Source organism: Pinus tabuliformis, chromosome 7, assembly GCF_031772625.1.
Source record: "Pinus tabuliformis cultivar Carrire ecotype Pingquan chromosome 7, CPIR1, whole genome shotgun sequence".
Lineage (NCBI taxonomy): Eukaryota > Viridiplantae > Streptophyta > Pinopsida > Pinales > Pinaceae > Pinus > Pinus tabuliformis.
The window spans coordinates 1,999,227,264-1,999,250,126 of NC_142293.1; the positions used below are offsets into that span (position 1 = coordinate 1,999,227,264).

The 22,863-nt window shown below is 42.3% G+C and overlaps 1 protein-coding gene across 4 annotated transcripts in view; it reads right to left on the reverse strand.

Annotated features, from left to right (window-relative positions):
• LOC149256487 (uncharacterized) overlaps window positions 1-19,248 on the reverse strand; it is a 71,401-nt gene extending 52,153 nt beyond the window's left edge. For 2 of the 4 annotated variants that reach the window (XM_089460761.1, XM_089460762.1), the window contains exon 1: window positions 18,287-19,247. In XM_089460761.1, coding sequence (XP_089316887.1) covers window positions 18,291-18,962 — 672 coding nt within the window. In that variant the 5' untranslated portion in view covers window positions 18,963-19,247 and the 3' untranslated portion in view covers window positions 18,287-18,290. Of the gene's footprint in view, window positions 1-18,286 lie in introns of all 4 variants that reach the window. The other 2 variants (XM_089460763.1, XM_089460760.1) reach the window with 2 other exon arrangements.
• Window positions 19,249-22,863: the final 3,615 nt, after the last annotated feature.

A 22,863-nucleotide genomic window follows, 5' to 3' on the forward strand; every position in this document is an offset into this window, starting at 1 on the left:
GATATCTTTTGGATGTTGCTAGATGCTCAAGGTCAAGTGAGGGTGTTAATTTTAGATATGTTCTATGTTTAGAGCAATTTATTTCAATTTCCACAGTTAGCTCAATATCTTTTCCAAATTAGCAATCACATCAACATTAAAGTAAACTGCAGATAGAACATAAACATAAATCGCAGAAGACAAGCCAAGACAAGAGGACACAAAATGTGGCGCTAGCCAAGGACAAACCCCAATGTGGGGAAACCCTTGATCAATTCTCTTTATATGTTCTTCAATAGTTCAGCACAGAGATAGAGAGAGAGATAGTATATTTACAACAGAAATCAACACTTTGACTTATCTAGATAAGAACATAGATCATCTCTAAGAAGATGATACATGAGATCATTTGAAGACATGCTACTCAACTGATTCTCCAAGGTGACTCCTTCACCTATCACTGTGCTGCATCTCGTCATCATGTTGCACCTCACCGTGTTGCACCATGCTGCACTGTTGTCCCATGTGCCATTGTTGAACCATGTCTCATGTGCTTGCCACAGCTATCCATGTTGTCCATGCTTGCCATGTTACACCATGCTTGCCATGTTGCACCATGTTGTCCATGCTTGTTGTCCACTACCTCATCATTGTGTTGTCCCATTGAACATAGTGGCATAATATCATTGCTGCTAGTACTGTTGTCCCATCATGGCTTGTTATCCCAGTATACTTACAGCAACCCAATATTGATGTTGTCCCAACATACTTACGCTGCTCTAAATATGTACCATTACCTAGTTGTCCTAGATGTACTATTGTAACTGTTGGACCTAATAGTCATGCCCAAAACACTGTTGTTCTGGGCATATGGTAGCCCTTAACACTTCCTTCAACTCACAATTCTAGGGTCCTTGACTGCAACAATCTTGGACTATTTAGGGTACTTCCAACAACCCTTCAATCTGCCCAGAAGTTCCCTCCTTTACTGCGACTGCCCTTCTAAGAGAGGAGGAGACCCTATACTGCATTTGTTGGGCAGTCTATCCCTCCTCAACAACTTCGGCCTTCCTCTGGTTGATGTGGCTTGCTATATCAAGTCTCCTCTTGACTGCGGCGCCCTACACTCTTCCAAATGATCCTAAAAACAGTGCTTATTGCTGCAACATGACAACACGGGAACTCGACCCCTTCTCTAGCACTTCGTAGCCCTGAAATACCCTCCAAAAAACGGCTAAGACTCCTGCTTTCCACACAGCTCTTCACGCTGTCTACGGCAACGTCTTTCTTGGTTGCATAGAGGCCAACGTATAGGCTAGGGCTTCTGCTTGATAGCGTTAGTGCTTAGGCAGCGTATTTCTTCTTCTAGACTGCATAGATACTAGGGTTGTCCTCCTTGTAGCGTTAGGGCTTCTCACTTGACTGTGTCCTCTAGATTAGGGCATCGTTCTTCTTCTTGACTGCGGCTAGGGCAGCCTCAATCCTCCAACTTCTAGGGCTTCCACTCCTAGATTTCTCTTCCACTAAAAACCCAAGACAAGTGGAGAGAGATCAAGATAGAAGTGTGCGTATGAAATGACTCTCAAGTCATCTCCTTTTATACTAAAACGTTGAACACATGTGACATTTATTTGGTTGCTAGCCGACCTTGTCGAATTGTCTTATAACACAAATAAATTCACAACTCCATGAATACTTATCGGAATTGGATGATCTTTAGATCAATCCTACACCTCTCGATGAGAGGAATCCAAGAAAAATATCAACTGCCATAAATAAGATGACCCAAATGGAGTTTGGCCCTACTTGCCAATTTTAACACTCCCTCTCAACTAGGGAGAACTCCATCCGCTGATCCATTTATCCGACTATACTATCTCTGCCATCAGTGCCCTGCACTGCTTTGCTATGCTCTGTTGAGCTCTGGTCTGCCCTGCTGAGCTCTGCTCTACTCTTCTCTGCTGAGCTCTACTCTTCTCTGCTGAGCTCTGCTCTGCTCTGCTGAACTCTGCTAAGCTTTGCTCTGCTCTGCTGAACTCTGCTCTACTCTGTTGAACTCTGCTCTGCTCTGCTGAACCATGAAGAAGAAGAATTGATCAAGAATGTCTCATACCATTCTCTACTGACTCGAAGTCAGTTCTATTGATCCCAGATCAATATCACAAGAGAATGTCTCAAACCACTCATACTGATCCTAGATCAGTTACATTGATCCCAGATCAATGGAGGTCATCGTAGCATAGGGAGTACGGTAGATACAACGATGCGTCCATCGATAGTACTACTATGGTCCCTAACCCCATTTCCCTACTCATTGACCAAATGAGAGGTACTTCCCATGAGTCCCACACTGCATGGGTAGGATGCCTCGACAGGAGAACCATTCATCCTGTCCCTAAGTCGCCTCGGGGTATCACAGGGGAAAGCTGAGCCATTCACCCTATACCCACAGCGCACTATTAAGGGAGGGTGAGTCGCCCTATGGTCGTTGGTTGCTCCAATAAGTACCCCAAGCCCCCGGGAGCTCCCAGAGCTCAATGCATGAAACATGCAAGACCCTCATAAGAAGGTTTCTCAACAACTCCAAGTCGTTCGAGAAAGTCACAAATTTGACCTTTACCCGGGGCTTCGACAGAATGTCTGCGACCTGTACATCAGTCTTAATGCGATAGAGCCTCCTCGCTCATCGACGTACCATATCCCAGATAAGGTAGTATCTGATGTCTATATGCTGGTGCAATCATAAAATATGGAATTCCTCAACAATCGGATCCCCCCCTAGTTGACACAGAGGATCTCGGTGGTATCCATCATGTGTACAAAAAGCTCGCTGAAGAGCTTCCACAACCAGGTAGCTTCACACGAGATCATACTCGTAGCTATGTATTCAGTCTTAGCAGTGCTTATAGCAACCGACTTCTGCTTCCTGCTCATCCAGGATATCGAACAGAACCCAAAGAGAACCAGCACTCGGAAGTGCTCTTGCGATCCTCCACACTACCTGCCCAGTCAGCATTCGAATAATCATGCAGCTTCACATTTCCGACAGTGTATCTCAATCCATGAGAGATTGTGCCCTAAAGATATCTCAGAAGATTCTTGGCACCAATCCAGTGAGGCTCAACCATATATGAGCTCATCATACTAACTGCAAATCATATGTTTGGACAGAAGTTCACCAAGAACATCAACGCGAATGAGTTTATGAAACTCAGAGGCATTTCCCAAATCTGGTCCGGCATCACTACCACATAACTTCTGAAAGTTAAACTCCATTGAGGTAGTCACAGGCTTGCAGTTCACCATTCCCAATCGGGAATCCAACTCCCTCTTACTTTTGCAAATGAGAGGGTCTACACCTGTTGGAAAGAGGTCGTCCTCAGAAGGTGTCGTTATGAGAGGTCTATCATCCACAGCCTTCAAGCAATGGTTTGGATCGACTTCACTCCTTGTGAATCTCAGCTTCATTAGACAACTATCAATCCTCTCATACTAAGCCCAGGGTGTTTTGCTTCAAGCCATAGAGGGCTTTATTCCACCTACACACATGAGATTCTCGATCATGAATCTCAAACCCCCCGGATTGTTCCAAACCTGTGGACCTGCTACATGAGGGGAATGGTCCCCTTGTAAGATTTTCCTTCAGTACATCTTAGACATGTACCTTCATGCTCTTCTTGAATTCAGGCATCCCTGTCACCATTTGATTCACATCGGGTAGGGTCCCATAATAAGTAGACCTCCGGTGCTATAGATGAGATGTGACAATTGACATGGTCCCCAATGGACTTCCTGCAACTTGATACAACCCTGAACTCAAAAGCATCTTTGAAAAATTGCATTTTCAAATACGTACCTTTCCATCGATGAATGCCACCCTGAAACCTTTGACTTCCATTTCCGAAATGGTCACCAGGTTCTTCTTGCGATCAGGTACACAAAAGAGATTCTTGTAAATGAATCGAGTTACTCTCATTCAATTGAGGGGTAACATTCCCTACACCCTTTCCAGGATAGGTGGCAGTGACTCCAAGTATAATCCCATGATTGTTTTCCATCTCTACTAAATTAGAGAGAGCACCCTCCTATCCGATGAAGTGCCTGGAAGCACTACAATCAATAAGCCAGATTCCCAAAGAGTCTGAAGGAGAGGGCCAATATAAGATAACGCTTCTTTATCTCATTAGAAACAACACTTGATTCTTCATACCTGGGGTTCCTTGCTTTCTTTGAAGAGTAGGTCGTTCCCTTGATGACCTGTATTACCAGTCATTCCTCTGATCATTGAAGATGTCCCTGGAATGATTGTTATCATCATCAAGTGATGTGTCCCTACCATTCGGACACTCCTTTGCATAATGGTCAGACTTATTATAACCAAGGCCTTTCCTTCCACCCTTAGATTCGGACTTCCCATTGAAGTGATCTGAAGGCCATCAGAAACTTCCACTGCGCCATTCTGATAATATTCTCTGCTTCGACTTCACCCTTGGTGAATTTGAAGAGGGATGAGGAATCCATTGATCATTTTGTCCTTTCCCAACTGTCTTCGGTAATTACTCTTTCACTCTTGCTTGGGCTTTGACTTCACCTCAGCTCTGATACCATGTTAATTTTCAGTATGTTCTATGCTTAGAGCAATTTATTTCAATTTTCACAGTTAGCTCAATATCTTTTCCAGATTAGCAATCACATCAGCATTAAAGTAAACTGCAGATAGAACATAAACATAAATCGCAGAAGACAAGCCAAGACAAGAGGACACAAGATGTGGCACTAGCCAGGGACAAACCCCAATGTGGGGAAACCCTTGATCAATTCTTCTTATATGTTCTTCAATAGTTCAGCAAAGAGAGAGATAGAGATAATATATTTATAACAGAAGTCAACACTTTGACTTATCTAGATAAAAGCATAGATCATCTCTAAGAAGATGATACATGAGATCAGTTGAAGATATGTTGCTTCAACTAATTCTCCAAGGTGACTCCTTCACCTATCATTGTGTTGCATTTCGTCATCATGCTGCACCATGCTGCACCTCACCGTGCTGCACCCCATGCTGCACTGTTGTCCCATGTGTCATTGTTGAACCATGTCTCATGTGCTTGCCACAGCTATCCATGTTGTCCATGCTTGCCATGTTATCCATGCTTGCCATGTTGCACCATGTTGTCCATGCTTGTTGTCCCATTGTGCCACTGCTGCACAATGTCATTGTTGTCCCATTGTGCCACTGCCTCATCATTGTGTTGTCCCATTGAACATTGTGGCACAATATCATTGTTGCTAGTACTGTTGTCCCATCACGGCTTGTTATCCCAGTATACTTACAGCAACCCAATATTGTTGTTGTCCCAACATACTTACATTGCTCTAAATATGTACGTACCATTTCCTAGCTGTCCTAGATGTACTACTGTAACTGATGTACCTAATAGTCATGCACAAAGCACTGTTGTTATGGGCATATGGCAACCCTTAACACTTCCTTTAGCTCACAGTTCTAGGGTCCTTGACTGCAGCAATCTTGGACTGTTTAGGGTACTTCCAACAACCCTTCAATCTACCCAGAAGAGTCCTCCTTTACTACGGCTGCCCTTCTAAGAGAGGAGGAGACCCTAAACTACATTTGTTGGGCAGTCTATCCTTCCTCAACAACTTCGGCCTTCCTCTGTTTGTTGCGGCTTGCTATATCAAGTCTCCTCTTGACTGCGGCAACCCTGCACTCTTCCAAATGATCCTAAAACAGTCCTTATTGTTGCGGCATGACAACAAGGGAACTTGACCCCTTCTCCAGCACTTCGGACCCCTGAAATACCCTCCAAACAGCGGCTAAGCCTCCTGCTTTCCACACAGCTCTTCACGCTGTCTAGGGCAGCCTCTGTCTTGGTTGCGTAGAGGCCAACATATAGGCTAGGGCTTCTTCTTGAAAGCGTTAGTGCTTAGGCAGTGTATTTCTTCTTCTAGACTGCATAGATACTAGGGTTGTCCTCCTTGTAGCGTTAGGGCTTCTCACTTGACTACGTCCTCTAGATTAGGGCAGCGTTCTTCTTCTTGACTGCCACTAGGGCAGCCTCAATCCTCCAACTTCTAGGGCTTCCACTCCTAGATTTCTCTTCCACTAAAAAACCAAGACAAGAGGAGAGAAATCAAGATAGAAGTGTGTGTATGAAATGACTCTCAAGTCATCTCTTTTTATACTAAAACGTTGAGCACATGTGGGGTTTATTTGGTTGTTGGCCGAACTTGTCGAATTATCTTATAACACAAATAAATTCATAACTCCATGAATACTTATCGGAATCGGATGATCTTTAGATCAATCCGACACCTCTCGATGAGAGGGATCCAAGAAAAATATCAACTACCATAAACAAGATGACCCACATGGAGTTTGGCCCTAGTTGCCAATTTTAACAGAGGGGCATCTCCATTCCTCCATTCGAAGCAGAAGCAAAGAGTTAAACACTCACTTCCTTAACGATTCTCTCCTCTCATTAAAGTTCACAAGATTAGGTGGCTGGAATTCTCAAGTGTCTAGATGAATGACCAAGTCTAATAGCCAATTCATTCCTGTTGAAGACGAACCAGATTGGTTGAGACACCCTTTGCTGGGGGTTCTTTTTGGCATCAACATTTCCTTCTATAAATGGTGTGTTTTCAAATAGAATTGTCTCGTGTAAATCCATCAAGCAGCATTGCCTTGGTGATGCCTTGAACTATCTTTTGGATATATCTAGAAACTCAACGTCGAGTGAGGGGAATCTCCATTCCACCATTCCAAGCCATAGCTATCATAACCGGATTGGTCATTGAACTGGTAGACCCCGTAGACTGGGAACCGGTCAAATACATACGGAATCCAGTAAAAAAACCGGACCAAAAAACTGTTCAACCAAAAACACATAAAATATTCAAATTTAAAAATAAAAATAATAAACAAAAAAAACATATATATTCATGTGCATCCATATGAATCCAAACCATTTATACACAAATAAGAAAAAATTCTCATATATATAGCATGTAAGGGTGCACATAACCAAATATCACCTAGTGCAATCCATCTCTAAACCGAAAATACATCAGCAAACAAGCTCCAAATGGGCTCTAGCATCCAAAAAAAAATTATGCTACAACAAATATCTACTTATCATCAAATGAGTGCCTATAGTGGGATCTTCGTCATCAATATCACCCTCTAAGCATTAAAATAAGACAGAAAAATCATAGCATATCAGGTCAAGGTTTTGTTTGAGTGATGGGTATTTTTTTTAGTAGGCTCATGATATAGTTCAACAACTAATGCCCCACTAACATCAAGGTACATAGAGGACTTGGTGCTCTTGTTAAAATTGGCAACTAGGGCCAAACTCCATGTGGGTCATCTTATTTATGGCAGCTAATATTTTTCCTAGATTCCTCTTGTCAAGAGGTGTAGGATTGATCTAAAAATCATCCGATTCCGACAAGTATTTATGGAGATATGAATTTATTTGTATTTATTTGACAAATTGTCAAGGTCGACCAGCAACTAAATGTGTGGCACACATGCCCAGCAAATCATATAAGTACAAGTGAGGTTGATTCATTATCAACTCATCTCCTCTCACTCATTCTTATCTCTCTCCTTAGCTTTGGGTTACATAAGGAGCAACTCACAAATGGGAAAAAGGACGCAGTAGGGCAAGGAAGACGCAGAAAGAAGGACACAGAAGCTGCAGGTCATCTCTTTGACTAGCGTTGACCATTCAGGAGTGCGGTTTTGGTGGCTACCTCTCCTAGGCAGGCCGCAGATTTTGGCACGCAAATCGAGGCAATCTAACCTCTAGTTTGACCAACGTTGACTGCCCTAGTTTGGGGTAGCAGGTTGACTTCAGTCAACAGCAGTTTGACTATGTTTTTGGGGCTGTTTATGGGCTGCTTCTTCAAGTTGTTTGAGGACTAGATGACCGGAAAATTGACCAAGCATATTGGAGGTCAATTTCATCTCGTTTGACTAAGTTTGACTTTGTTGATCTAGGGTTTGCTGCTGCTGATATAAAATTACAGAATTCTGATTTTGTACTATTTCTCTCTGCTGAACTATTGAAGATAAAAGAAGATTTGATCAAAGGGTTTCCCCGCATTGGGGTTTGTCCCTGGCTAGCTGCCACATCTTGTGTCTCTTGTCTTGGCTTGTTTTCTATCGTTTAATGTTCTATATGCACTTTACTTAATGTATATGTGATTGCTAATCAGTGGCTAATAAGAAGAAAAGAAGTAAACTGCTCTAAGCATAGAACATACCATAATTTAACAGCTCTTGATTAAATACTAGTTTTCATACCCTCGTACATGAGAAAATCCAATGGAGCATTGCAATCCCCCCAATCCTGAAATCCTGGAAAACTATTAAGTTTGTTGGATTTTGAGTGAGATCTAAAATTCTACTCTCCATATGAAATCCAATGAGGTCAAAACCACTCTCAAACATCCTGAGTCATTTCATGGTAACGTTAAAAATTTAAGTAAAAGGATGAAAATGAAAGATAAAGGACAATGTGACATTACCATGAAATGCATAGAACATCCAGAAAGTTGTGGAATGTCAAGAGAAGGCGGAGGGCTGCGAAGGCAGGAAACGGAAATTAGCGCAGAGCTCTGAGACACGCAGTTTCTGACTCTAATGGCGGCCTGCAGAGGAGGGAGCTCCACTCCCTCCTACAAAGATGTTGTGGCCAGTAGAGACAAGTCCCATCTGAGTAATGTCAGAGGTACAGGGGAAGAAGAAAGCAGAAGTAAGGAGAAGGAGACAGATGGGGCAGAGTCAAAGGAAAAAAGCAACACAAAGGACAAGGAAGAAGAAGACAATAACCAGGGAGGTAAAAAAGAGGAAGCTAATCAAAAGGGACCGTGTAGACCCAGAGCGAACATCACTCCGAGAGTAGTTTTAAATAATCCGGCACTGCAGGAGCATAGGGAACATATGGAAACTTACGCCATCATATGCAAATTCATGGGAGTATGGCCCACTGAAAAAGCTTTGCAAACCTGGATCAAATATCACTGGAAACCTAAGGGCAGCATCGATCTTCACCTTGGGTCAAAGGGTTTCTTTACAGTGGTGTTTACAAACATCAAAGACAAGGATAGAATATTCAAAGGAGGGCCCTACTTTTTTGCAGCAGCAGGCCTCTATATGCGGCCTTGGGTGATGAACTTTGTTCCAGAGAAGGAAACTTTTACCTCAGTTCCTGTTTGGGTAAGGCTTTTTTCGCTACCCCTGGATTATTGGCAAAATGAATCACTTGTGGCTATAGGAAATAAACTAGGTCATTTTATCAAAGCCTCGGAAGCCACCAGAAGGGGTAAATATACTTCCTATGCAAGGATTTGTGTGGAGATGGACCTTTCAGGAGCTCTTCCAGACGAAGTTATCTTGGAAGTCTTTGATGAGGAATGGGTGCAAACGATGGACTATGAGCATATTCCGTTCAGATGTCGTAAATGCCACAAACATGGACACTTGATCAGAGACTGTACTCTCAGTAAAGAAGAAGACAAAAGTAAACTAAAAGCAAAGAAGGACACTGAAAACTTTCAGAAAGTTTCAAGCAGAGGAAAAGGAAGTAAAAAATAACCAAAGCAACAACATAAAGAAGGACCAAAAACCAGTCAAAATAAATTCCAAGCTCTAGTTGAGATGGAAGACATGCCAAACGAAAACCAGTCTACAAAGAAAGACGCTAAGGAGAAGGAGAAGGGGGAAAACTACACTCTAGTCCTAAATATTAATGATGAGGGAGCAACCATGATGAATGAAGCAGAGCCAGAAATGGACCAGGAAATGGCCCAGAGTGAAACAGATATGGAGGATCATGAACTATAGGAAATTCTAGATAAGGAAAACCTAGATCTGGAAGGATTTCTACAATAGGGAACCAAGGCAAGATAGATTCATTACCTCAAGATGAATGCAATAGAATACAGTAGTTGTTTCTATGGAAAACCCAGGAAAAGGGGGCAGTTAAAGGAAGAAACAACGACGAACAGGAACACAGAGGAGTGAAAACAATGAAAGCTAATCCAGGTTTAGCAACCAGAAATGCAGGCAAGAAAAGAGGAAGAAAGAAGCAGAAGGAGCTTTTAATGGAGTGTGGGAAGCTGATGATAGATTCAGGTAAGATGAAAGACCTGACTAGTTACTCCTTCACAAATCTTTAATTATGAAGTTTACATCTTGGAATATAAGAGGTCTGGGTAGTAAAAGAAAGCAAAGAATGCTCAGTTTTAGAATGAAACAAGATACACCAGATATGATCTTCATTCAGGAAACGAAGAGCTCCATTCAGAAAATAAAAGCAATCCATAGCAAATGGCTTCACAGATTTGAGTTTTTAGAAGTTAAAGCAGATAACACAGCGGGGGGCATTCTCACTCTATGGAACCCTCAAAAAGTTAGAGTTTTAGATGCAGAGGCATCCAGAAACTACCTGTCAGTAGTCATTCAACCAGTAGGGGTTTCTGAAACCTTCCTAGTCACTAATGTTTATGGTCCTCAAAGATTAGAGGATAAACTCAGATTGCTAGAATCCCTCACTGATCTCAGGAACAGACAAAATGGCATCCCCTGGATCTTGGGAGGGGATTTTAATATGATAAAATCTCTTTCGGAAAAGAAAGGAGGAACCAGAGTGCTAAACAAAGACTCATTAGCATTTCAAGCGTTCACAGAGAACTTGAAATTGGTTGACTCAGACTCAGAGAATGGCCTTTTTACTTGGAACAACAAGAGAGGAGGGGAAGCCCAGGTGGCCTCCAAGTTAGATAGGTTCTTGGTATCAGAAGAGCTCATGCTTACAAATAGTGAAATTACAACAAGAATTCTTCCCTTTGGGGGCTCGGATCACTGGCCGATACAATTGGAAATTAAGGGTTTGGATTCTCCAAGGAACAGACCCTTCAGATTCGAAAACATTTGGCTCGCCCACCCGGACTTCTTGAGTAACATCAAAGAATGGTGGATTGAGGACTTACAGATCCAGGGATCAAAAATGTTTCTCCTTCATAAAAGACTAAAGCATATTAAGAGTAAACTCAAAGACTGGAATAAGAAGGATTTCGGAAACATTTTTGTGAATAAGAAATCTGTGGAAAGTAAAATTCAGGAACTCAACCAGGAGCTGATCCAAGAAGGCTTTAACTATGACATAAATGAACAGTCTGAAAAACTGCACCATGAATGGGAAAACCTATGTAAACAAGAGGAAATATTTTGGAGACAAAAATCCAGAGTGCAATGGCTCAAAGAAGGAGAGCGCAATACGAGCTTTTTTCATAGATCCACCATGGCCAATAGGGCATTCAACAGAATCTCGGAAATAAAGGATAAAAAGGGAGAGACTCAGAACACTCATAAGGAAATTGAAAAGGTGCTTGTTCAGCATTTTCAAGACATTTCACGAGAGAACAATCCAGACAGGGAGGATTCAATAAAGGAAATTACAAGATATATCCCTAAGCTGGTGTCTAGAGAGGACAATATCAACCTAAACAGACCAGTTACTGAAGAGGAGGTTAGCGAAGTACTCAAAGATATGCAGAATGGCAAAGCACCAGGCCCCAATGGTTTTAATGTGGATTTCTTCAAAGCTTGTTGGGATATAGTAAAACTGGATATTTTAAATGTTGTGGAGGATTCCAGGGTTAATAAAACTATCCTAAAAGCCCTAAATACCTCCTTCATCTCCCTGATTCCCAAACAGGACTCGGCTCAAACAACAGATAAGTTTAGACCCATAGCTTTATGCAATGTAGTTTACAAGATAATATCCAAAGTAGTGGCTAACAGACTCAAACCCCTCCTCCCTAAACTAGTGTCTGAGGAGCAATCTGGTTATGTGGAGGGCCGGCAAATTTTGGATAACATTATTCGAGCTCATGAGGTGGTTCACTCTCTCAAAAGCAAAAAGCAAGCGGGGATGATCATGCAACCGGATATATTGCTAAAGCATTTGATAAGGTCAATTGGGGGTATATCAAAAAGATACTCACAGCCTTTGGGTTTGATCACAACTGGGTAAGATGGGTAATGGCTCTGGTAACTACTTCCAGCTTTTCTATCTTGGTTAACGGCTCTCCCTCAGTTATCTTCTTTCCCTCTAGAGGCCTTAGACAGGGAGACCCGCTCTCTCCCTTTCTTTTCATCCTCATGATGGAAGGACTTGGTAGGGCTATCAAGCAGGCTAAAAACATGGGCAATATTAAGGGTCTTCAAGTAACGGAGAATGGACAGACACTTACTCACCAACAATTTGTAGATGACACCATGTTGCAAGGTATTCCCACAGTCAAAGAAGCGGCTGCCTATAAGCAAATCCTCAATGCTTTTGCAAAGGCTACAGGTATGGAAGTTAATCTCACAAAATCAAAAATTTTCTTCTTCAATACTAACATTGCTATTCAAAGGAATATCTCAAGAATCCTTGGCTTCCAAAGGGACTCCCTCCCCTCAAAATATTTGGGAGTACCTCTCACAGACAGACCAATGCTTAAAAATATTTGGGAACCTGTGCTAAACAAGTTGCAGGATAAAGTTAAAAAATGGACCTTCAGAGCCCTAAACTTAGCTGGCAGATTAGTTCTGACAAAGGCAGTTCTTCAATCCATCCCGGTTTTCATGTTATCAGCCCTTCCAGCTCCCAAAGGAGTCTTAGAACAAATCAGAAATATTCAAAGAGATTTCCTATGGGGTAAGGAGGAAACCAGGAAGAAATGGGCCCTGGTTTCCTGGGAAAAAATCTGCAAACCCAAAAGCCATGGGGGTCTAGGCTTAGATGATCAGGTGATTCTTAGTAAAGTGCTAGGAGCCAAGCTTTGGTGGCGATGGGTGCAAGAGCCAAGAGCCCTTTGGGCAAGGGTCTGGAAAGAAAAATATGCCAGCTCTTGGCACACTAATGATCTCATCAGAATGTCGGGAGATATAAGGGGCTCTCTCATCTGGAATAGGGCTTGGGAGAATAGAAACATTGTGCAACAACACAGTTTCTGGGAAATCAGAGATGGTGAGCAAGCACTCTTTTGGGAGGACAAATGGCAACAAGAACCGGTGTTGTTAAAGGAGGACTTCATAAGTCTCAAACAGGAAACAGATTCCCAAGGATTAAACAAAGTTAAAGATTTCTGGAACATCCCTCAGAGTCAGGACAAGTGGAGAAACTGGAGTAACATTGATTGTAGAAATAATAGCCTCTTAACAACAAAAGCAGAGGCACTGAGAAGCATATTAAAACAGAGGATGATCATGGTCACAGAGGGGCAGGATCAATTGAGATGGGGTAATAACAACAAAGGTACCTTTAATCTCAAAGAGGCAAAGTATATTCTCCTGGGGTTGGAGTCCTGTGTTCCAGAAAAATCTTGGAGGCAACTCTGGTCTCACCAAGGATGGATGAAGATCAAGCTCTTTATGTGGCTGGTGCACCATAAGAAAATTTTGACTTGGGACAATATTAGAAAAAGGGGCATCTTGGGGCCTTCTAAATGTCAGCTTTGTGAGGAGCAAGAGGAGACTATGGAGCACATCCTCAACTGTTGCTCTTACACCACCTGGTTGTGGAATTCCTTTTCCAACATTTTCCAACAATCAGACAGGGACAGAGGGAGCATCACAAATACCCTTAATAATTGGAGGAGGAGCTTTTCGGAGAATGAAGCGCTTAATCGGGCCTAGGCTTTCACACCAGGATTCATTATCTGGAATGTTTGGAAAGAAAGAAATAAGAGAATCTTTAAGGAAGAAAAATCCAACCCTCAGAAGCTATATGATTTGATTCTAAAGCAGATAAGGGAAACAGTCAGCACCACAGTGCGCAATATCCTAGAGAATCCTCCCTCAAAAATGGAGCTGAGATCACTCAAACTACTGGGATTGCAAGAGATCATTCTGCAAGGGCTTGGAAAAAAGAAAATGACAAAGAATACAGAGAAAGATTGCTGGCAGCCTCCTTCGAAAACTACCTGAAATTCAATATCGATGGAGCCTCCAAAGGTAATCCCGGAATCGCTGGGTTTGGAGGAGTCTTAAGGAATGAAGAAGGAAGAATCATATTAATCTTCCACAGCCATTTAGGTAAAGCAACCAATAACATGGCGGAATTAATGGCGCTGGAGCAATGCCTAGAGATTCTGATTCAAATTAGTAGCTCTAATGTCATTATAGAGGCAAACTCCGAAATCACCATCAACTCTGTAAAAAGAACTAGTTGTGGATCCAAACCGGAGAAAGTCTCAAATCATTGGAGACTAATCCAGGTTTATCAAAGGATTCAAGCTCACCTTCAACGCTTGGGTTATGTTAGTTTCAATCATGTGTGCAGAAATGCTAACAAGCTTGCGGACATTCTAGCCAACCAAGGGGTGAACAATGAAGATTGCAGGATGGTGAAGAAGTGGCAGGATTTGCCCCATAATCGTTTAAAGGGGTTGTGCTATAACCAAGCGGCAGAGGACATAGAGGTGGTCCGTCATAGTGGAAGGGTTTATTGCAGAAGTGAAGTGTCCCCAGCCAATGATTCCTCGGACTCTTGATTTTCCCTTTGGGCGCCATTGGATCGCAGATGGTTTTGAGGCGATGCTTTTCGCCTCTACAGAACATTCTCAGGTTATGGGTCCTTCGTTAGAGTGGAAGTGGCGGGAGATTTGTTCCTTCAGTTACCGGTTCAGTTTTCCTTGCCAGATTCGTGTGGAGGGTCGAGCCTCGACGGTTTTCAGTGGATCGCGCGTTGCTTTCTTGGTAAGCAGTTTTATTTTTATGACTGTGATTCCATTGATCATTCAACACGTGGCAAGGGACGGTTTTGCTTACCACCCTTCATCGCGGCTTAAAGTTCGGTGGAGTGGGGGGGAGCGATATAACTCCTGGCCGTTGGATCTAGGAGCCCGTATCAACGGCGGACAAAGAGTAGGCAGGTTGGTGGGGTCAGGCGATCGGACAAACCCTTTGGCGGGGTTTTTGAGGAGAGTGGAGCGGATTCGCAGCGATCGCACCACTTTTATGTCAAAAGCGGTTTTAATTTTTTGGCAGCGATGCCATAGAGTGCTTGACACGTGGTGCTGGGCCCATTCCAAAAACCACTCTCCCCGCTGCCTAAAGGTCGTTCACTTAGGGCGCGCGATATTCTGCTCTGTCGTCTGATGGGGCGATGTTATTCAACGCTCGGGATCGTTCGAGCAGTTTGGTGGGGCCCCTTCGCTCGCTATTGTCAGGCTTTCTTGGTGGGTGCGTTATGTCGAGCAGGTTGGTCGAGCCGTTGGTTAGGGCCCGACGGTTCTTCTTTGCAGCTTCTGGTGCTAAATTTGTTTTTCGGCAGGTCTAGCGTGGGCCCCTCTTTGTTGTTTCGTTTCTTTCAGGAACGGTTCTCTCCAGGTCTTGGAGGACCGGTGGGCCCCTTTATCTTTGGCTCTGGTCCGTCCATAACTCTGGTTCTTTTTTGGCTTTTTCCTGTTGAGATTTGTTATGTTGTAAGGTTGGTTTTTGGTGCCGAGTCTTTTGCCTTGGCCTGTTCTCGGTTCCTTGGGGGGGCAGTTCTCCTTCGCCACTCTTCTGAGTGGCTTTCTGTAAATTTTGTATATTATTAATGGTAACGAAGGTCCTACTCTTGCTCAGCAAAAAAAAAAGACATTACCATGAAATGCATAGCAATAGTAGGGCCATATGCTTGAATATTAGACACATATTCTGGGCTAGTGCCCAGCTAAGACAAACATTAAAAGAAAAAAACAAAACAGGCCCCACTTGATGCGTTTTGCGTGGTTTTATTGTATCGAACTGGACTGGTCGGTTCAAACCGGTTCAACCATTTTGAGGTAAAAACGATTCAAGTCACCGATTTGAACCGGTTTTTGCCTCAAAATGGTTGAACCGGTTTGAACCGACCAAACCGATTCGGTCCTTATAACACTGTTCCAAGCAGAAGCAAAGTGCTAAACGCTCACTTCGCTAATGATTCTCTCCTATCATTAAGAATTCACAAGATTCGGTGGCTGGAATTCTCAAGTGTCTAGATGTGTTTTTCACTATGGTTGGGATTGTTATGAATGATAAAGTCTAGTATCCAATTCATTCATGTTGAAGACAAACAAGATTGGTTGAGATACCGTTGGCGGGGGACTCTTTTTGGCATCAACATTTCCTTCTCTGTTGTGTGATATCAATGTGTAGGATAAACTTCAATGTAAAATGTGTAGATAAATTTTACAAAATTTACCCTTCACTCACAAGCTTACAATGCTCAGCGAAATCTTCCAAGTTAACCATGTGTATTTTGTCTCTTGTTCGTTTCCTTATATGATTCAATTTAGATGCCTAGAGAGAATGTTGAGAAGCTTATTTGGTCTAAATTTGGGATTGACCAATCACTTCCCAAGATACCTTGGCATCTTTGTGCATTGACCAAACATGGGGATTGTCCAGGCCTGACTAATATCAAGTTGTGAGGCACCACTTTCTATGCTAAATGGGTAGTGTGATACTTAATTTGCAATAAACCATAGAAACCACTCAAAGTCCATCTTCGTCATGGTAAACCTAAACTTAAGATCCAGTGACAATTCTTCATAAGTGATGCTATTGCTATGCTAGACAATTTCAACATTAGCAATGCACCAATTTTGCAAAGATTCTGGGAAGCATGGAAAAGGGTCCCTCCTAAACTCACTTGGCAATGGGATGGTTATAGAAAAGGATTTGATATTACTTGTCATTCAATCTGCTCCTCGAAAACACAACTTTCCATTATATCTCATGAGGACAGTTACTTTCTAAAGAGATTAGCTTGGAAAGGGATATTTTTGTTGGAGAGACACTTTAAGATGAGGTCACCAGAACGTGGAAAATGCAGCCCAATCTTCCACGTGAATTTGGATTGTAGCATTCTGTCTGTACAACAATTTGGGGGATTCAGTGGTTGATACCATCAAGGCATTGTTTAAGCTCAATGTTCACACTCCAACTCTTGTTTGGTGAGATAGCTTGTGGTGATATGGTAAATTATCTAAGTTTTCAAGCCCAAAGGATTATACCACCACATGTTTGCACCACGTTCCTTCTAGAACATGTTGATCAGACGATGGAGTCTCTCCAATGCAAAAGAAAAGCGGGTGGACCACCTCGAGACATTGTGGTCCTTCAGGGTCTCTTATAAGTTAAGATATTTGTGTGGTCAATGATTTAAGCCACCAATCCAGACTGTTTTTATAAATTATCCGTATCTACATTGTGGAGAGGTCAAAACCATTCCCCGCATCTTTTAGAGTTGCAAGTGTACTCTACAGAAGTGTTAAGATTGTTTCACATCATCTTCTTTACAGCGAGAACTTTTTATAGAAGATTGTTTCACATCATCTTCTTTACAGCGAGAACTTTTTATAGAAGATTGTTTCACATCATCTTCTTTACAGCGAGAACTTTTTATAGAAGATTGTTTCACATCATCTTCTTTACAGCGAGAACTTTTTATAGAAGATTGTTTCACATCATCTTCTTTACAGCGAGAACTTTTTATAGAAGATTGTTTCACATCATCTTCTTTACAGCGAGAACTTTTTAAACCGGCTTAGATAAATGATGTTGACTCCATTACTCAAGGGCTTGGCATTGCAATCCAGTGGATGCTTTGCATGTTTTGTGGAAGCTTCATTGTGAAAAAAATTCAATGAATTGTGTTTTCTTTTCTTATATTAAAAGCCATCTCGAAGCTTTTCTTTATCCTTTAAGTGGATTCGTCTCCTTTTTTATATTATACCATATTTTCTGTTAATATATCCAACATTTTTTGACCAAGGAATCCATAATGCCTCAGCTGTAAATTATTTTCAATTCTATAAACATAGACAAACAAAAGAAGCAAAAGGCAGAAGAGGGATGTCCAACATTTTTTTCAAAAGTTGAAGACTAAGAAAACCCTGATAACTAAACTGTAAACTTGGACGGATGCGACAAAGGAAGGTAGAAGAGCCAAATCCAAACCACTTACTTCAAAATATAATACAGCATCGTTATTTAAGACACCCGAGAGAAGAAATCTACATCTCTAATCTCATTTATTTAGCTCATCCACCCCTCCCCTCCTGTGATGGATGGCCAATAGATACAACAAGCCAAGGTTGATATCCAACTAGCATACAACACTTGCGACTGACGATGAAAAACAGCAACTAACAGTTCTAAAGATACTTCTTATGCACGCAGAGGCACAGAACCCCAACAAACAATTCAGAAAAAGAAAAGACACAGAGACATCAGAGAGTAGAGAGGAGTTACATGTCTAAGGTATATCGGGCTGGGGTGTGAGGCGGATGTATTCCTTGCCTGAGGGGAGCGGAACCGTGCGGAAGCCCTTGGGGAACAATTCATTAGCAGTATGGTTTGGGATAGAGGGAAGAACCATGCAATCCTCCCCGTGCTTCCAGTCCACAGGCGTCGCAACGCTGTAATTGGCAGTGAGCAGCAGCGAATCAATGACTCTGAGAATCTCGGAGAAGTTGCGGCCGGTGGTGGCGGGGTAAAGAATGGACAGCTTCAGCCTCTTGTCGGGGCCGATCACGAAAACGGCCCTTGCAGTTACGGGCATTCCGGCCTTGTCCTTCTCGTCGGGATCTAGCATTCCATATTTCACGGCCACCTCTCTCTCGGGGTCGGCCACGATGGGGTAAGTTACCTTGGCCTTCCCTTCACTGAAGCCCTCGATGTCTTCAATCCAAGCCCTGTGGCGTTGCGCTTCGTCGCAGCTCAACGCCAGGACTTTGATGCCGCGCTTCTCGAACTCGGGCATCAGTTTCCCCACCGCCCCCAGCTCCGTCGTGCAGACCGGTGTGAAATCATTCGGATGGGAGAAGAGAATCGCCCAGCTGTTATCAATATACTCATGGAGTTTAATAGGCCCCATGCTCGAGTCTGCAACAAAGTCTGGCACTGTATCCCCCAGTTTCAGAGCCATGGCTTCACACTATAGTTCCCTCTCTCTCTGTTTTTCGGTTAGCCTCCTTCACTGTGTTTATGGTTCAAATGAGCACATGACTACATATACAGGCAATTACCTGCCTGTTTGCGTGTATGGACATGTAAGGAAACGAACTGTGATAGCGACCAGCTTATATTAAATGTAACCCCTCAGAGCTTAGGTTTGGCTGGAACAAATCAGCGCGACATTGGAGGATTCACTCTGCGAGCTTGGAGAGATCGATTTATTCCCCACGATCATCAGATATCAAGGGGCTTTGAATAATAGAATTTCCTTTACCTTTTTCATATCATTGTAACCAAAGTTTTTTTTGAATACTTGGTGTTAAAAAAAAAAAAAAAAAACTTATTGTTTGGTTGTACCAGAAAAATCAACGTGTTAGGGCAGCTTTCACATATATATGTCTCTTAAAAACTTTATATTAACGGTGTTAAAAACTTTGTATTACCATATATATGTCTTTGTGAGGTTGATTAATGCTAGTTGTAAGGTCAGCATTACTTCATAACTATGTGAAATTTTGGGCATATAACTGCTAGGCATTGCAACATTATGACAATGATTATGTATCACTGTATATGCTCTATGTGACTTTTTGTGATTGTCGGCATGTGGTTGGCATGTTGACCAACGACTCTACTATTTAGAATGACTTCAAATTGTGGCATTTCAAGTTAATTTCAAGGCATGGTGACAAGGCCATGATTGTTATGAATGCAAGAGCGCAGCAAGGATCAGAAGCAAAGATCCCATTACCATAGTCAGATCGGGAGCACCAAATAACCATGGACAAATTTAACCTATTAACATATTTCAGAGAATAATTGGCAAGTAAATTATGTTAATTCCATGGTTCACAAATTCTAACAAGTATTATAAATGAAATGGAAAATTATGATGTTATATGCAAATAGAAATGGGTGCAAGCATACTTGCAATGTGGCAATGACAACCTATATTAGAAGTAGGACACAGCCAAACCTGTAATTATGTTGCCAACCTATAATTGTGTTGCCATTAGATAATGCCTTTGAGACAATGCCTTTCATCGGAATCTTGTCGAGGCTACTATTATGGAGGTATTTGTGTTTCTATGCATCTCCTCCATTAGATAATCTAAGAGTTATTTTTTCCTTCCCTCTAATTTGAAGTAATACCCCTGGGCTAGATAGGGGCTTTCTTTCCCTCTAAAAAACAACTTTGTAGTCGCGGTGACCTGTTCAAGTTGATCCAGTACACTTCGCCTCTTTGCTTCTCCTTTTCAATCAATATCATTATTGCATCAATTTGGAACTAGAACATACCAATTAATGAGTCCCCGAGAAAATATCTAGAAGACAAATATGCCAAACCTATTTTAGTATTCAAATTATATGGGCATTCCTTAAGAAAAATACATTTTCAAGAGCATGTGTTCTAGCAATATCAATCTCAGAGGAAAATCCAAAAATGCATTTCTATGGATAGGTGACACCGGCCCAAAGATGGGATCAGCAGTTGAGCCAAAGACACCGATATAGGGCCTTGCATTGGGCATAAAAACAAGCATCGCAGGAGGTATAACGGCCACAGGGGGCCTCATGATAGGCGTCGACATGGCACTTGCAGGGCTCATAACACCACTCTGAGGGGTCCTCTCTGACAAATGCATATATGCCAAGCTTTCCAAGCCTCAGTCTACTTCAATTCACACCCTAAGACGCACTTGAGAAATTGAGGCCAATAAAACCAAACTTATGGGCACTAAGTTTTCAAATGTACCTGTAAATGAAATCTAGAGCCCCATAAAACCTGCAAGAACTGGAAATCCAATACACCTATTGGAACTGTGAGGAGTTGATTGCAAAATAAATTGTTGCAAAACTCTAAAAAAATAGATTAATGCCTAATAACAATATAAAAGTATTGGATAATAATAATAATTTCCCTTCATCCTTTTAAAAATGTTATTAATCTTTCTGGTAAAAATTTTGATCCCTTTGTTTATAGCCTCCTTGATAAAGGGTTAATTTTTCCCTTGACCCTAAAAAGATTCCCATAGATCACATTATTTGTAACATCGAATATGGTATTAGAGACCTTCTTGATAATGTTAAGGAGGTTATTATGCAAAACTGTGTTATTGTTCTTAGGAAGGCTAAGCCTCCCAAAAGAAACATTAGCAAAAATGAATTTCTTGCCCTTAAAGCCTTAAGGGATAACCCCGACATTGTCATCCTTAAAGTTGACAAAGGTGGAGTCGTTGTCATTTTAGATAAATTTGACTATGTTAACAAAATGGTTGGTCATCTTTATAATAGTGATAGTTACATCAAACTTGATAAGAATCACATTGAAATAATTACTAAAGAAGTAATGGTCGCCATTAAATCGAATAATTCTCTTAAACATCTCAGTAAAAAGCTTATTGAAAGCAATCCCCTCTCCCCCACAATTTATGGCCATCCGAAGATTCATAAGACTAGGGTCCCCTTAAGACCTATTATTAACACAATAGGTGGGCCTACTTATCTTCTTGCAAAATTATTGGCTAGGCTCAAACCTCTTCTTGGTCGCAATAATTACTTTGTTGAGGACTTTGCTTCTTTTGTTAAAGAATGGAAAGATATTAGGCTGGACCCAGGGGATTTGTTCGTAAGCTTTGAAGATGTTTCCCTTTATACCAATATCCCTATTCAAGAGGCCATCGATGTCATAAATCGGATCACTGACAATGATACTACCAAATGGTTCGCCTATGTCTCACCTCCACTTTCTTCGGTTTCCATAACAGCGATCAAAGACACCCTAAACCAGTGGCAATGGCATCCAACATGGAACGACGAGGACCTTGGTCAAAGCGCGCTGACCGAGGCCCATGGAGACTACACGGGAGGCCGAATTAGCCCCTAGGAGCCCCAGATTGGGAAACGGAGGTGATCTTTGATGCGTGATGGCCAAAATGGAAAAGCCCAAGAACTTGGTTGCATGGGGGAACCAGAGGACCGTGGGCGGAAAAGGGAAAAAGCGCTTAGCATACAAGGCGAGACCTGCGCTCTGGAAACCAGCGGTTTTGATTGGGGTGCCCTTAAACGGTAAGAGGTTTTGGATGAAAGCGAAGCGATTCCATACAACAATCGACGTGTGGCAGGCGGAGGTGAGAGAAAACCATCGTTGATCGCGCACTATCAGTCGATCAAGTCAACTACGTGAAACGTGCATATGGCGTCGGATCAACGTCGGATCTGGAGGACTCAGATTGGACGGTTGAGATCGTGCCCAATGGAAGAAGCGGAATCGACAGGGAATTAAGCCGCGTTTTAGAGGGGATCTGAAATCTGCTTGACCGCCATGGTGGAGGAAGAACGCATCCACGACGTAACTGAAGAAACAAACCGATGAAGCATGATGGCGCTGTTTAGAGGAAGACAAGTGGCAACTCCCTGAGCACTAATGATGACACCGAACAGGGAACTCCAAGCGCAGCTGCAGAAGGTGAATCGATAGAGACGGAAGAGGAACCGAGCAGGCGTAGGGATCGAATGGCTAAAGCCATGAACAGAGGCAGTCGAATCAGTTAGTCGAGTTAGACAAAAATAGATAGAAGTCGAGAGACAAAGAAGTGGAACAGTGAACCCTAAGAGGAGGACTAAACACAGAGAACAGTAAAGCAGAGCAGAGGAGACAGAAGGTCGAGCTGATCAACAGCAGCATCGAGCACCAGAGAGCATGAATATTCAAGTCATCCCATAGGGGATCTGTCCGAGCTAAGCACCACATTGGGCTCTTGCATTGTAGACCAGAAGGTCACAAAGATGGTAGGAGGAAGAAGAGTCTATGTACTCCAGTGGCTTGGGAAATCCAAGGACCACCCTGCCAAGCAAAACTTGCTTCAGGT